This window comes from Physeter macrocephalus, chromosome 17, assembly GCF_002837175.3.
Source record: "Physeter macrocephalus isolate SW-GA chromosome 17, ASM283717v5, whole genome shotgun sequence".
NCBI lineage: Eukaryota > Metazoa > Chordata > Mammalia > Artiodactyla > Physeteridae > Physeter > Physeter macrocephalus.
This window is the reverse complement of record NC_041230.1, coordinates 10,491,498-10,507,327: the sequence shown is the minus strand read 5'-3', so window position 1 is coordinate 10,507,327 and position 15,830 is coordinate 10,491,498. Positions and strand designations below refer to the sequence as shown.

Sequence of the window (15,830 nt, the reverse complement as noted above, 5' to 3'; positions counted from 1 at the left end):
ATGTCAAGTGCCCCCGCCTTTTGTTTCCCTCTGTGTATCTACCCCCCTGTCCTGCACACTCCACTCAGATGCCCCAGCCACAGCCCCGCAGCCGGGCCCCACCAACCTTGCCTGAGGAAGCCTCAATGGGCGGAGGCCGGGTGCTCCCACTGAGACTGGCAAGCAGGGGCCCGCGGGGGGAGTCACCATCATACACGAACAGGTAGTCATACGTGCATTCTGTGTCCAGGAAAAGGAAGTCCAGCAGGATCCGGTACTGGGAGCTCGGGGCTGAGCCGTGAGAACAGGTGGGCCAGGCTCAGATGTGGACCCTCTCCCCATGCCTCCACGCAGCCCCCCCACAAACACCAAGCCCTGCTCCTCATACCGCTGGGATGGGGGCCCAAAGATGAGTCAGACCTGGGCCTTGCCTTCAAGGGGCTCCCAGGCTCACAGCCCAGGGAGGTCAGAGCTGCGACAGCAAGAGGAACAGAAGCTCAAAGAAGAAATTACAGTATCATCCCTGGAAAGTACCCCTGAGATCAGGCTGAACACCGCCTACTATTCAGATGGGGAAACCGAAGTGCAGAGAGAGGAACCCCGTCCCAGTGGTCACACAGAACTTCCCATTTATTCTTGAGCCTCAGACATGCCCAAGCCTGAGGGTCAGTCCAGGCGTGAGCAGAGAGGCATACTCCCAGATGGAAAAGGACCTCTGTGAGGGTCCTCTGTTCCAGGCTCAACAGAGCTCTCAGGGAAGAGGTCCCTTTCTTCCCCCTGGCCAAAGACTGAACCTTGGAGCACCACAGCTCCTCTCTGCCCCCACCCAGGGTCTCTTCTCTCTGTTTATTGTATTGAATAGTAGCTAAGGGCACAGACTCTGGAGCCAGACTGCCTGGGCTCCAATCTTGGCTCTGCCACTTACTAGCCACTAGCTGTGTGACCTTGGGCAAGTCAGTTAACCTCTCTGGATCTGTTTCTTCATCCGTAAAATGGGGATATAATCACTCTGGTCGATTCAAACTTCTAGGCCACTAATCCCATCAAGAGAAGATGGCTGACTCCCGGCCCCTTGTATCTGGGAAGAACCTCAGAGACTAGCTTGGCCAATACAAACCAGAAGTGATGCTCTGGGACTTCCGAGGCTAGATCAGAGGAAGCCTGCAATTTTTACCTGGGCCTCGTGGAATACTCCTCAGAACCCAGCTGTCATGCTATGAAAAGCCAAAGTCACGTGGAGGGGCCATCTGTAGGCGTCCCAGCTGTCACCCCAGCTGAGCTTCCAGCTGACAGCCAGCATCAACTGCCAGCCCTGTGAGGGAGCCTTCTTGGATGCCCGGCCCAGGTGAGTGTTCAGAGGACTGCAGTCCCCAGTAGTCTGACTGCGACCACATGGGAGGCCATAATGGATAATGCACCTAAAGTGCTTACGATAGGGCCTAGCACTTCATAATGCTACTACTCCTAGCACTGTCGCTCTTCTTGCTCTCTGCCAGGTCCTGGCTGCAGAAGGTTCTCTCATCCCACATCTCCCACTAGGGGCTCAGGGAAGGCTTGTGGGCTAGGGAGACTAGGAGACCTGGGTTCCAGCTCTGCTCCTGACCCTAGGCCAGCCCCTTTACCCATGCTCCTCAGTACACCCATCTCCATACCGGAGATGCTCGTCCACTATTCACGGGCTGTGTGATCTTGGGCCAGTTCCATGGGCTCTCTGGGCCTCAGTTTCCTTGATGTAAAATGGGGATAATTCTACTCAGCCACCAAGGCTGGTATGAAGATCCCAGATGGTGACTCTAACATGCCAGCCCAGGCCTTGTCCTCCCTCACCAGGACCACTGATTCAGTCTCCTTCCTGGCCTCCTGGCCTGTGCTGACATGGGTCCCTGAGGGCTCTCCCCAGCTCGACATCTGGCCCTTACCCTCCCCTGCTCAAAAGCCCTCCATGGCTCCCCACCATCTCCAGGAGAAAGTCCAGCTCCCTAACCTGGTGTTTGGAGTCTCAACTTGTCTCACATCACCCCACAGCTTACAGCTCTATCAGGAGCTGGGCCTGTGCAGAAGTTCCTCTCTCTGTCTAGAGCACATTCTCCCTTCCTGCCAGCAAACTTCCCCCACCTTCTCCAAGAAGCCTTCCCTGATGCCACCTGGCTGGGTCAGGTGCCCCTCTAGGTTCTCACTTTCCAATACGACCTTCATTCCTCTGGGCCAGGACCACCTGTGTCCAGGTGTGTCTCCCCTGCAGCCTAAGGAGGCCCATAGGACATGGCCTGGGCCTACTCATCTTGGGGATCCCTCCCCGACATTGCCCAGCACAGGGCCTGGTATTGAGCAAGGGCTCAGCAAATACTGGATGAAGGAAGGAAGAGATGCACAAGACAGAATACTGAAGTTGGCAGCTCTCCCTCAGGCTCTGGCCAGAGCCCCCAAGAACATCACACATAGACCCCGAGCTGTGGTCTGGAGAACGCAGAAGAACCATTCAGCCAGGCCAGGCAACCAGACCTCCCAGAATCTTACCAGCCTCAACCAAACTATAAAGCTCGGTTCCTAGAATCACAACAAGCACATCTTTGCCAAGTGCCCACCAGGGGCCGGCTCACCATCTGCCTTCCCCAAGTTCCACCTTAAGTTCAAGTCCTCCTGTTTCTGCCCAACATGGGCCTAACCCCCAAGCCATCCTGGACAGAGATCTGATCCTAAATGCCCCTGCTTTTCAAAGGCATATGCCTCTTATTCACGAGGATGTTATGAGGACTGGGCACAATGAAGTGTGAACACGGTACAAAAGTAAGTGGATCAGTTGCTTATTTTTTAATAGATGGGGGAGCATGTTGGTTCTTGGAGGTGATGGACATTGGGAAGGATGGGAGCTCAAGGGGGGTCCAGAAGTCTCCTGGACTCCTTCTTACCCCAACATCCAGCCAACCGGTCCCCCAAGTCTCATTGGTGAAACGTCACAAATCTCTCAGGGTTCTCCATGCCTCTCCACCCGCTTAGTTCCTGCCCCAGTTCAGAACTCATCCTCTCCCACAAGACTAGCACACCAAGTCTCCAGTCCACCCCCCACCCAGCCTGAGAGCGATGCCCCACTCCTGCTCAAAATCCCCCTTTGGCTCCCCATCAATCCCGTGAGAAAAGTCAAGCTGCTCAGCATGATATTCAAGGCCCTTCTTCCCCTCCTTCTGGTGCCCTCTGCTCCTCCCGGCCAACAGTTTAGCCAGACCAGACAAGCCTAGCCATGGCTCCTGAGACCCACCAGCCCCTCTTTTGTCTTCCTAGAGGCTGTTCCCTTTTCTCAACCGGTAAACGCCTATGTATGTTTCAGAACACTGCTCCGGTGGCTCCTCCTCTGTGACCCCCAGCAGAGTCTTCTCACTCCCCTAGGCCCGACTACCCAACCCTGCACCTCCTTCGGTCTCAACCCTGAGCACACCGGGGGATGAATGTCTGTGTCCATCCCCAACCAGGCTGGAGCTCTTAAAGGCCGGAGAATGATTTATACCCCTAACACATACACACACTTCCCATTCTCTTCTCACCCCCTAGACAGGAATGGCCCCCAAGCTGGGGACAAACACACTCATCCCCCCAAAACAGGCTTCATCCATACCCCACACAACAGCCACAGAGATCTTCTAAAACGTAAATTAAATCATGTCTTTCCCCTGCTCAAAACCTTCCATAGATGCCCAGTGTCCCCAGACAAAGACCAAGCTCCAAAGGCTGCAAAAGGAGGCCCCGCACGATCCAGACCCTGTCACACCTCTGGCCTTTGCCCAGGACCTCCTCTGGGGGACTCCTACCTCTCCCTGGAGGCCAGCTCCTCATCCACTGCCAAGTGAGCCTTCCTGAACTTCTCCAGCCACTGCCTTGGATTTCTCTTCCACCTCCCTATTGCCGTCAGGACACAGCTCAAAAATCACAAGGTCCTACACCACCTGCTTTCTCCCAACCCTCCAGCCTCTGGCTCATTGTTTGTCTTCTTGGATTCTATGTCTTAGCATACAGATTTCTAGTTCCTCAAAAGCATCATATCCTCCTGTTTCCAGGCCTCTGCACAGGCTATTCTCCTTACCTGGAATGCCCTTTTGCTCTCTCCTGCACATGCCTCTGGTCTCAGGTACAGCCCAGGCTAAGTCAGATGTCATCTCTGGGATTCCCACTCCTCGGGGGTGGGTTTGTTTCCCCCACTAGACTGGGAGCCCAGGAGGGTAGAGATGGGGCCTTTGCACAGGCTGTTCCCGCTTCCTGGAATGACTTTCTCCTCCTCCTGGCTGATTCCTATTGGTCCTTTAGGTCTCAGCTCAGCCATCTCCTCCAGGAAGCCTTCTCTGCTCTCTCCCACCCAACAGGTCAGGCACCTCCTCTGGGCTCCCCAGGCCCGTGGGGTTCCTCCATCACAGCCCCTACCACTCTGGACTGGACTGTCTGTTAACATGTTTGCCTCCCCCACTGGATTCCAAGCCCCAAGTCATCAGGGATTGCTGGGGCTGTGGAGGTCTCTGCTGCTATGTCCCAGAGGCAAAGACAATGTCCGGCACATGAATGACTGAAATAAATCCTTTTATTGAAGTACTTTAAAAAGAACAACACTAATTATCCTAAGACCATTTACTGGGCATTTATTATGTGCCAGGCACAGTAAATACCTGTTCTCATTTAAGTCCAACAGCCCTAGGAGGGGAGTACTATTACTATCCACACTTGCAGGGAGGGAAAGCTGAACCTCAGAGGAAAGAAGCCACCTGCCCAAATTCACAAAGCTAGTAAGAAGTGGAACCCAAATTTGAAGCCAGGTGGTTGGGCTCAGAGCCTGAGTTTCTAACAGTTACTCAGAATACCCCTCACTGATGCTTCTGGCTTGTAATTGTCCATCTGGGTCTGGGTGCAACTCTCCCATCAGACTTCAAGGCATTCCAAGGCAAGGCCTAGGCTGGCTGCATTTTAGAGCAAAGGGCCTGCACCAGAACCGGTTCTGGAAACATGGTGAGTGGATGCAAGACTGCACAAATGAATGAATTAGCGCACCAGCCAGTGTGTGACCCACACGGCCCCACTCACCCTCGATGAGCCACTCGCAATTGCCATTGACGCTGTAGTTGCCCGCACCATCTGTCACGAAGCCTGGCGCCTCCCGCAGCACTTGCCGCTGTCCCTTGCAGTCCCCTGCCCGGGCCCCAGGGGACAGTGGCCCCAGCACGGCCAAAGATAGAGCCAGCGCCGCAGCCAGAGCCCGGCCCAGGGCCATCGCTGCCTCCAGCACTGACCCTTACAGAGGGACGGGTCCTAAAGACCCGGAGAAGCCCCTCCACCCAGTTTGAAGACCTGCAAATGCGACCTCTATAGATGGGACATGGCCATGTAGACCAGGGAGGTCCAGGAGTCGCTGTCCCCGCGAAGGGAACCGCCGCTGTTGATGGGCTCTGGAAACCGAGGGGTGGGCCCTTATACACCCATGGAAAACCCTGTAAATGGGGTCGTTACGTACGGGGCAGACCCCTAGGGGCCACGGGAGTCCCTTACAGACATGGGCCCCCATACGCTGGCTGACCCCATAAACGGGCCGCTGCAGGCCGAAATGGACCTTATGGACCACTGGGTCCCCAGTGGGCGAAGGACTCTACAGCTCGGCGGAGGCCTACATAGAGTGCGGGCCGGGCCTGGCCCGGAAGGTCCTCCGGGAGAGACCCCCCCACCCCCACCCTCCAGCCAGGGGCGGGGCGCGAGCGGGTGCCCAGGGCAGAGTCAGTCTTCAGGGGCTCAGGCCTGGACACCACACACGAACTCCCTTGCTCACCCACCCGCGCCTCCCTTCCGAGCCGGATGAGCCAGATCAGAAAGATGAAGGGACGCTCGGGCCAGAGCGGCCCCAGGAAGACCCGCTTGGAGGGCGAGAGAGCGGGGGCCGAGTGGCCGCGATGGGAGGGAGGACGGCGAGGAGGCGAGAGTCGCGGAGACGCAGGTCAGAGCGGCCCTGGGAGGACTGCGGAGCACCCAATCCCACCCCTCCACAGAGAGAGACTTCCGGAAACTTCCCCGCCCATTTGTTCCTAAACGCATGCGCAGCAGTGACCTCCTTGGCTGGCGAAGTGAGAATCACACATGCGCAGTGCTAAAATCGTAACCCGAACTCCCGGCGCAGGTGGCTGAGCGAAGCGTCGGCCACTGGAGGGCGCCTCTACCTCTAACTGGGGAAGAGAAGGTAAAAATAAAGAAGCCGTACAATAAGAGGACTCTGCTAGATGATGATTCATATTTTTAGGGCTCCCAGATTCTGGGTCAACAAAAGGTCAGGTTATGCAGGCCCCTCCCAAGATAACATTTCACAGTTGGGCGCACTGAGGTCCCGAGCCTGGAACAGTTCTTGCTCAGCCCCGTCTCTGATCACTGTCAAGATGTAAAACAGCCCATCTTAAAGATAAAAACTCAACGAATCCTCTTTATTTTGGCAAGAAGGGGAAAAAAGTCTTTCTGCCAAGGACCTGAGGGAGGGCCTCCGGGATGGAGATAGGGTGGACAGAATACGGGTCCTAGGTCACAGAGATCCCAAGGGAAGGTATGAGTCGAGACTAGCTTCACAACATTCGTCCCGGGAGCGGTGGCTCGGGGTCGCGGAGTCCTGGAGAGTCACAGGCAGGGTCCCGGCGATCGTCACTGGTGTTCCGGGGTCCGGCGGGGTCAGAGGTCTCGGAGGGGGCCAGGGGGCCGGAGGTCACGGAACAGCGGGAGCCCAGAATCCGGTGCCGCTCGGGGCAGGGGCTGAGGGAGGGGACGGGGAGAGCGGCTCCCGCGGGACCGTTTGGCACAAGATTCGGGGGAAGGGGCGGGAGCGGGACACTATGCACCCCTACCTGGGCGCGCGGGGTGGGGAGGTTTGGGAAGGCCGGGGTTGGCAGAGCCCTGGGGCCGGGATAGAGCGGGGATCCGGAGCCCGGCCGGGGCCCGGCGCGCGGCCCATGGGGCAGGGGCGGGCAGGGGTGCTCAGACCGGGGGTGCGGTGCCCCCGGCCGTGTGCATGCTGAAGTATTCGGTGAAGCCGGTGTGCGGCGCCGCTGTCTGGGGCACGAGCGGCTGGTAGGGCGGCGTCGGGCCATCCCAGCTCGGGTCGGCCGCCTTGGGGAACCGAGCGGGAGGGGGCGGGGAGGCCGCGCCCGGCTCGGCCATGGTCACCACGCGGCCCCTCGGGGCCACCGCCGCCGCCACCGCTGTCTCCTCCACCTGCTTCCCGGCCTGGGAGGGGGGTCAGGGTCAGAGGCCGTCCAGGACCCACGGGGGGCAGATGCGGCCCCGAAGGCCCGTCCCTCTTCCCCCGATGATCCCCCCTCCCGAGGTGTGGGCGCAGGTGTCAGTCAGGGGCGCCTGGACAGTGGGGCCAGGTACTCAAGGGGCGGCGTCGGGGTGCGCCGGGCGAACTCCGGCGGCGGCCGGGGAGGCGGGGGAGAACCGCGGAAGGCCGGCGGCGGAGGGGGCACCGCGCGGGGTGTCTGAGGGGGCGTACGCAACAGCGCCAGGACCCAGTCCGGCAAGGTGGGCGCGGGCGCCGGGGGACGGTCGCGGCGCGGCGTTGGGGCGCTGGGGGTGCGAAAGCCAGGGGGTGGGCTCAGGCGCCTGTACGTGGAGGGCGGTGGAGGGGCCGGGAGCGGGGTCAAGTACTCCAGGGGCGGCACCAGCAGCTCCTCCGGCGCCGGGGCCGCGGGGCTTACGCAGGAGGTGGGCGGGGGGATGGAGAAGAGCTCCGTGAAGTTGGGCACCGAGTCGCTGATGAACGTCACGTTCCCGTAGACGTGTTGCGGGAAGGCCTTGTCTGCGGATTGGCTTCCTCCGGGGCCTGGGGCTCCGGCCGAGGCGATCTGCGACGTGCGCACGTGGTACGGGAAGTTCTTGTTGGCCGCCGAAGGGCGTGTCATGATCTGGGGCGGAGGACAGGCGCAGGGTGGAGAAGGACTGTCCAGGCCTCAGGCTGCCTCCATAAACATGAGGCCCTGAGGATTCCCCTTCACTTGACATCCCCGCTTCCCTGAAACCCTTCAACTGGATTAGGCGCCTCCTCTGAGCTCTCGCAGTGCCCTGGGCTCTAACCTTTCCCGTCCATCACAACTCTTACTACTCTGCCGATGCTTCCTCCATCAGAGCCCTGATCAGCCAGTTATCACTGAATGGTTAAGCTTCAGCGTCCTACTCTGTCTAGTATGATAGCTACTAGCTATATGTGGCTATTTAAATTTAAATTAATCAAAATTAAACTAAAACTTTCATTTCTCAGTCACACTAGCCACGTTTAAGTGCTCAATAGCCACATGTGGTTAGTAGCTATCGTATGGGACAGCACAGACTGTAGAATATTTTCATAAACACAGAAAGTTCAATTGAACAGCAACTGACAGACTCTAAAATGTTAGCTCCATGAGGGCAGGTACTTGACTGTTCTCTTCCCTGCTGAAACCCCAATACCTTTAGAGCAGTGCCTGACACATACAAGCTCTCAATAAATATTGGTTGAATGCAGAGATGTCTCCTGAATTAGCTGGCAGGCCATGAGGGCAGGGACCGGGTGTGACCCTAGCACTGCAACACGGGAGCCCAGCACAGTCCCTCTAAGGTAGTTGCTGAATAAGTGAACAAGGAGCTGAAACCGAAGAACAGCAGAGTGCCAGAGGTGGAGCTGTGCTGAGCTAACATGAGCATTTTTAGGAAGGAAACTGGTTGAAGGTGAAGTATAACAGAAAGGGCACCCCACCTCCCAGCCCCACAGCTCACTGGGTGTGGGATCTGGGGCACATTGATTAAATTCCCAGAGCCTCACTGCAGAAAAGGGGTTACAGTGCCTACTTGGAAAGATGAAGAGAGGGTGGAAATGAAAACCACTGGTGCAGAGCCTGGCACATGGTGGGTTCTCAGCATTTCTCCTCTCTCTGTCCCTTTGTGACTTCCTGGAACAGAGCCTCAAGAGGGACTGTCCCGGGAAAGTGAGTCTGTACCTAAGGTTCTAGGGTAGAACATGCGGGACCTGGCCCCCTCCCTCAGTGGCTCAGTATATTCCCTGCAAAGAATACATGGTGGACCCCTTGAGTCAGGAGCCGGGGTCTTCAGCAATGCCTATTTCCCTGTGTGATTCCTTCTTATGCCAGATCTTGTGTCTGCTGGAGAAGGATTGGGTTCAAAGTCCCCCTGCCCCCGACCACCAAAGGCCATGGAGCCTGGCAAGTCACCTCCCTTCTCTGGGCTTTAGCTTCCCCTCTCTGTATAGTGGGTTCAGTGATGGTTATCCATCCTGTCTGGGGTTGCTCTGCCAATTAAACAAGAGGACGAAATAAATGCACGTGAGTGTTCCCAGCATGAAACAGAGGCTGGTTCGAGACAGTTGTCCGTTGAATGGTGGATGGATGGATGGATGGATGGATAGAAGAACTGTCAGCCAGAAGGCCAGATAGGATGTAAACCAAGGCAAAGAAGAGGTTTGGTGCTCAAACCCTCTGCTGCCATTCAGATGTAGGCCCCCTGAAGCCCCAGCCTGACCCACCCCAGTTGCTTCTTCCTGTGATAGAGCAGCAGAGATGGAAGAATGTGGGGGGGAGGGGGGAGGAGAGACCAAGGGGCTTAGGGAAGGCAGTGGGGATACAGAAGGGAAGAGTGAGAGTCTAGGGACACAGGGTCAGGATGGAAATGGGGAGGGGGGCAAAGAAAGAGGGTGGGGTTGGGGGAAGAGACCAGGACACAAAAGTGGGAGAGAGGAATAGAAGGGGGTGGACTCTGGGGGATACAGTGGAATAGCCTGCCAGAACCCAGCAGGCTCTCAATAAGTGTCTATTGAATGACTAAAGGGATGAAGAGAAGGAAACGGATCAAGAGCTCAGAACAGAAGGTTCAGGCAGCTCAGGCGTGGAGAGCCTCATGCATCCTCCACCCATTGGTTTCCCATCCCCAACTGCACGCCCAGCCTCACCAGGAACACGCCGTGGGCATACAAATGGATCCCCAGCTGGATGCCATTGACAATCTTCTCCCGGGCCCACTTGGGGATCCCAAAGTTGGCGATCAGGGCCATGACCGGAACTGCAAAGAACCTGAAGGGGAGGTATTGGGTCTGTAGAGACACTGTCCCTGCCTTCCACCCCACCCCATGGGCCCAAATACCCTGCTATGCACACACATAGGTCCCAAGTGGGTCCCAAACTGGAGGGAAGCCAGTGTGACCTTCAGAAGCCAGAGGTTAAAAGGAGACAGGAATCCCACTGGCATGGGAAATTTGGGGGCGGGGGGCAAGGAGTAGGTTGAATTTAACTCAGTTCTATCCCACCCCAATCCTGGCACCTGATAGGAAATCTATAGATGTTTGATGAATGAATTAACATACGATAAAAACAATTAAGGACTTACTGCATGCCAGACCTGTTTCTAAGCATTTCACATATATACGCTCATCTAACTCTCACCGTGACTCTATGAGGCAGGTACAACTTCCATCCCCATTAAACAGGTGAGGAAACCGAGGCAGAGAGAATTTAATTGACTCGTGTAAGGTCACACAGTTTACAAGCTTCAGAACTGGGTCTAAACCCAGGCAATCTGGCTTAGAATCCACCTATTTTACTGCTGTGTTATGTTGAATAAAAAATATCACAACTAGCTTTTATTGGACATTTACTATGTGCCAGACTCGAAGCCCTCATCTGTTGCCCTATGCATGCTCAAGATAACCCTTTGCAGGAGATACCCCCTGACAACCTCTCGTTATGGGCAAGTAACCTGAGGCACTCTTTTTTTCACTTTGGGAAAGTAATTCTTTCCAGGTTACAAAGTGAGTAAGTGGCAGACTCTGGTGACAGCTGCCTAACTTGAAAGCCCATCTGCCTCCAAGAGGAGGGTTTGAGTTGGGAACAGCCATTTCTGAGAAGCCGGGGAAGGCAGGGACAGGTTGGGGCCCCAGCACGTCTCACCAGAGGGTGTAGGCAGCAAAGAAGGGCACATAAAAGGGCTGCTTCTCTGGGAAGTGACGCAAGGAGATGAGCACGGCATAGCAGAACCACACGTAAGCTGCCACCTGTAGCCCGATGAGCCCGTAGCCCGCTGGCGACTCATACGTGTACAGTACCTGGCCCGGGTCAAAGAACTGGACCCAAGGGAGAAGGCTGGTCATAGCCCTGGCCTCCAACTCTCCACACAGGGACCCCAGACCCCACCCTCAGGTACCCAGGGGGCAGAGGTACTTGGTCAGGACAGAAGCAGCAGCAGGAGAATGAGAGATAGAGATGAAGGCATATAGAAGTAGAGAGAGAGGGTGAAAAGATAGAGAATATATCTGCTACCATGGGCCCAATACAGGGGGCTAAACAACACCATGTGTAAGCTTTTCTATTTGCATCAACGTGATGAAGTAGGTCTTACTTTCACCCCACTTCACAGAAGGGGAAGCTGAGGCTAAGCAGGAAGACTTTCGGCCAAAGTCAAGGTGATATAAAGCCTTAGCGAAGTCCCCTGGGGTAGGTAAGATCCTCCTAGTTTTACAGAAGAGGAAACAGGCCCAGAGATGGGGGCCAGCAGCCAAGGTTAGCCAGCTGGGAAGTGGGAGAACCAGAGCGGAATCCAGGTCTGTGTGACTCCTGAACTTAATCACGACACTGAGCATTAAATGTGACAGACAGTGAGAGACAGAGGGAGGAGGAAGAGAGCTCCTCAGAGATGGTGAAGCGGGGAGGAATGCACTTAGACAGATGGGAAGGCGGAAAACCACAGAGCGGGAGAGAGAGAGCCAGGAAGAGCGCGATGCGGGGAAGGGCTAGCAGACAGGTGGAAGAGGCCACCAAAAGCTTTGAAGGGCGAGGAGGACGGGGCAGAGCCTGAGCAGTGGCAGGCAGGACTCACCTCGGCCTCGTAGATGACCAGCACCACGTGGGTGAGGGTGTACAGCGTCATGTAGACAGACAGCTTCACCGAGCCCGAGTGGCTGATGCGGCCCCTGGCGGCAGGCCGTGAGGGGGGACAGCAGGGGTGGGGGCCGTCAAGAGAGGAGGGGGCAGCCACCCCCCCAGCCCAATCTCTGCCCTGCTCCCTAGCCCAGCCACCCCCCCACACACAGTGGTCCCTCCCGCCCCAGCCTGGGCACCGTGTCACCGTGAATCCCTTCCCCAGAAGGATGAGCATCAGCAGGAAGATGAGGAAGCTGGAGGAGAAGAGCAGCTTGGCTGGTAGGAGGGAGGAGAGGGCAGCTCAGACACAGGGCTCAAACTGGAGAGGAGCCCCGGCACGCTCCCGGGCCCACTTCATTCTCACCCAAGATCTTCAGACTCTCATTGCCAATGCCATCAGTGGCATATTGGCCCCAGTAGATGCAGAAGAACAGGAGGCTCAGGACTGGGGGGAGGATGGGCAGAGAGAGGAAAGGACAGAAAGCAGCTTTAGGGCATCACTGTTCCCTAACACTATGATCCAGATGACCAAAACCCTTTCTTCACCCCCATCAGGATTCTAGACCCTTTATTCCCACTGACCTCCTAGGAAACTCTGGAGTCCAGGCCCCAGACCCCTCCTCCCTCTGACCCAGGAGTCCAGGTCCCCAGCCCCTCCTTGCTTAGGCCCAGGTATGTGAGCCCTAAGGCCCTTGTCCCACAGAACTCAAAAGTTGGAATACTCTTAACCTCACCCTCCACTCCTGCTGCAGCCATGAACATTTTATAAGTCGTGTGGAGCAGCTGACGACCTTTCAGCAAATCTGGAAGGAGGGTAGGGGAAGGCTGTACACAGACAGGAAGGGAGAGCAGCTCATCTCCTCCAACCTTGTTTCCCCTCCCCCATCTCTCCCCTCCACCCCATGTGCTGGACTCACATCCAAAGTAACAGGAGAGGAAGAAGATGAGGATGAAGATGAGAAGAAAAGTCAAATCTGTCTCCAGGATCCCTGCCAATTTGGTGGAAGGAGGAAACCGTGCAGTCAGGATGGGTGTCCCTCAACAGGCTCCCAGCTCTGGGTTCCCACAAAAGATCCTGGGTCCCCATATGCTCACCAAACTCATCAGCAGAGAAATGCCGTGTCCAGAAGGACTTGCCATTGGTGAGGACCATCTCATACTCCAGCTGCAGCCCATCTCCCTGTGGGTAGTGTGGAGGCCTAAGGGGGGCCCTGGGCAGGGAGGGGGTCAACAGGAAGGCGAGGAGGAGAAGGCAGTCCCCGGTGGCCGGCCCAGCCCCTTACCCCACACTTGCTGAGTGCAATGTACCACCACCTTTCACGCACTGAGCGGAAGCTGCGGCCGCTAGAGCAGCTCAGGTAGCGCATTCCCTCCTCTGACACCACCTGGGGAGGAGCAAGAAGGCTGAAGCCTGCCTGTGCCTCCCCCTGGCCCTTGACCTCCAGCACCTGCCCATTCCCCCAGGCTGGGCCCGTACCTGACAGCCAGACCAGGCATACTGGGTGGTGAGGTTGATGACCTGGTTGTTCTCTGGCCTGATCACTGACTCCTTGGCCAGGCAGTCCTAGGGGAGGCAGGGCCATGGTCACTCCTTGGCTAGCTTCGACCTTATCCCCCCTCCCCTACACCCTCCTCACAGACTTCACCTTGTCCCCTGCCTTGTACACGGCTGGCCACTGGGATGGGTCGTCGAAATAGAGGAGGATGTTCTGACAGCACTTGGCCTGCAGACCCAAAGATTTTGGGGGTTGGGGGAGCATAGGGAGCTGGGGTAACCCTTGCCTTGGGAAGCCAAGGGAGCATCCAGCCTTAGCATGGTGAGTGCTTGGGGAAGGCTCACCTCAGGGTATCGGAAACGGAAGTCCAGTCGGCCGTAATCCGAGAGGAAGCAAAATCTCGTCAGGAACACCCAGTCCTGGAAAAGGGGCCCACTCAGACCCTCTTCTGAGTCCCTTGAGAACTCTCCTCGACTCCACAGACAGCCCCCCCAACTTTTCTTCCCTACCCTGGAATACCTGGTTTCCCAAGAAGCATAAGGGGACCAAGTCACCTCCAAAATTCTTCTGTGATCCTTTCACCTTGGTTCCAGGATTCCTCCTTCAGGTGCCCCCCCCTCAAGTTTCTTCCCCTCCTTTCAAACATTCTCCCATTTGCCAGGCGCCTGAGAAAGACCCTGGAGGGCCAGATCCCCATCCTGGACACCTTGTCTCAGGGATACCATCCCACCGGCTTTCCCCTAATTATCCACACACGCCCTCACGGTGGTCCCAGAGACCATTAGGTGCTGGGGAGTATTCCAAACGGCCCTCTCCTGGTCCTGAACAGGAGTGTGAACTCAGGCTCAATGCGCAGTGAAAAGTGCTGTCCCTTCAGCACCACCTCGGCGTCTCCCACCCCCACCCCAAACTCCGACTCCCAACCCGGCCCCCCTCCTCGCCCAACTCTGACCTCAATGTCCCTCCTACAATCCCCGAGTCTCCTCTCGACCCAATGGCCCCCCTCAGCCTCCACCCAGACCCAGTCCCGCACTGTGCCTGCCCACCCCCCACTCCACCCCCACCCCACCCCCCGCGCAGCACTCAGGGACCGCCCGGGAGAGGCGGCAGGGGGCGGGGCGGGACCTGCCCCCTCCCCTCCCTCTCGTCCCTCGGGGGCCCGGCGGGTGGCAGGGGAAGGCCCGCCGCGCTCACCTCCTTGGAGCTGAGGTTGCCCCTCACATACTTGGCCCGGGCGCGGGGGGGCAGTGGCAGCAGCAGGAGTAGCAGCGGCGGCAGCAGCAGGCGGCGCAGAGCGGGCGCGCGCGGGGGCTCCATTCCACCCGCTCCGGCCCCAGCTCGGGCTCAGCTCCGGCTCCCACTCCGGCCCGGCGACGGCGGCGAGAGCGCGCGGGCCGGCTGGCGCGCGCCCCCGATTAAAGGGGCCGCCGGGAGCCGCGTTCCCTGCCCCCTCCTCCAGGATGACCCGGCCTGGACCCTTCCCAATCCCCGTGGGAGGGGACGCCCCTTTCCCATCCTTTCCACGCCTCCGCAGCCTCAGTCCTCCCCTCTGGGAATCTCCTTGGTACCTCCAGCTCCCCGTGTCCTAAAGTGAACTCACATTCCCCCAAGCCGAGTATCCTCCTCCAGACTGCCATCTCAGGATGGCCCACAACCCCCAGGCCCCAGCTCTGTCCTGACCTCCCCCCAGTTTAGTCCCCAAACTGCTCTTTGACTGCCCATCCCCGCCCCCATAACAGCCATCACCAGCTGTGACCACCACAAATCCCATGCACTCTGTGAAGTGCCTACAGAGACACAGAGTAGGCAAACCACTTGTTCTGGGCCACACAGCTCCGAAGTGGCAGAGAGCCCTCAGCCACAACCACTACACCCTGCTGCCTGACCCTGCCCTGTCACTGCTTACCAGGGTCGGAAACCAGCTGCTGTGAGGCAGAAGAGGTGGTATTGTGAGAAACCCACAAGCAGACTCTGAAATCAATTGCTTGGGCTCAAATCCCAGCATTGCTACTTCCTTCCCATAAAACCTCAGCCAAGTCACAGCTGTGTGACCTCCCAGTCCAGTCCCCTACACCCTGGTACTGACTTTATGGTTTCCCTGTGGGCAATGGGGAGCCCTGGAAAAGCTTTAGAGTACAGTCCAAGCCCCTCAGCTTCATTTTCCTGATCAGATTCCAACACATTTCCAGCTTCATCCCTCCCCCTCCACTGCAGAAAATCTGCTGCTCCTCAAAATATCATTTTAAAAAACTTTCTAAGTCAGGAGGCCAAGCAGGAAACGTAAGTGTGTGAAATGCTTTCAAAGGAGAGTGTGGACCCCACAAAAAAGGAGCCTCTGCTACTTGGCTTCAGCCAGTTGTTGACAGGAGGGATAGTAGGTATGCTGCCAGGTTTCTTTCCTTTCTCCCTCCCTCCCTCCCCTCCCCTCCCTCCCTCCCCTCCCCTCCCT

The 15,830-nt window shown here is 57.3% G+C and overlaps 2 protein-coding genes across 9 annotated transcripts in view; both read right to left on the bottom strand.

Moving 5' to 3' along the window:
• MEGF8 (multiple EGF like domains 8) overlaps positions 1 to 6,195 on the bottom strand; it is a 45,786-nt gene extending 39,591 nt beyond the window's left edge. For both annotated transcript variants that reach the window (XR_003676409.2, XM_007102185.4), the window contains exons 1-2: positions 5,041 to 6,195; positions 107 to 270 (exon numbers count right to left, since the gene is read on the bottom strand). Coding sequence is in view for 1 of the 2 variants with exons in the window: in XM_007102185.4 (XP_007102247.1) it covers positions 107 to 270; positions 5,041 to 5,227 (351 nt within the window). In the remaining variant the exon portion in view is untranslated. The remainder of the gene's footprint in view (positions 1 to 106; positions 271 to 5,040) is intronic.
• Positions 6,196 to 6,391: 196 nt separating this feature from the next.
• Positions 6,392 to 14,750, bottom strand: TMEM145 (transmembrane protein 145). 7 transcript variants are annotated; one of them, XM_024132748.2, is made up of 15 exons: positions 14,576 to 14,750; positions 13,726 to 13,800; positions 13,532 to 13,609; positions 13,363 to 13,449; positions 13,169 to 13,270; positions 12,981 to 13,065; positions 12,803 to 12,874; positions 12,620 to 12,688; positions 12,250 to 12,330; positions 12,083 to 12,161; positions 11,842 to 11,935; positions 10,917 to 11,089; positions 9,923 to 10,043; positions 7,683 to 7,889; positions 6,392 to 7,209 (listed from the first exon to the last, which is right to left on the bottom strand). In XM_024132748.2, exons 1-15 carry the CDS (start codon positions 14,696 to 14,698, stop codon positions 6,961 to 6,963), a joined length of 1,695 nt encoding a protein of 564 aa, XP_023988516.1. In that variant the 5' UTR covers positions 14,699 to 14,750; the 3' UTR covers positions 6,392 to 6,960. The 7 variants fall into 7 exon arrangements, with proteins under 7 accessions (XP_023988516.1, XP_028333272.1, XP_023988517.1 ...); XM_028477471.2 differs by having other exon boundaries at positions 6,392 to 6,738; XM_024132749.3 differs by having other exon boundaries at positions 6,392 to 6,738; positions 13,211 to 13,270.
• Positions 14,751 to 15,830: the final 1,080 nt, after the last annotated feature.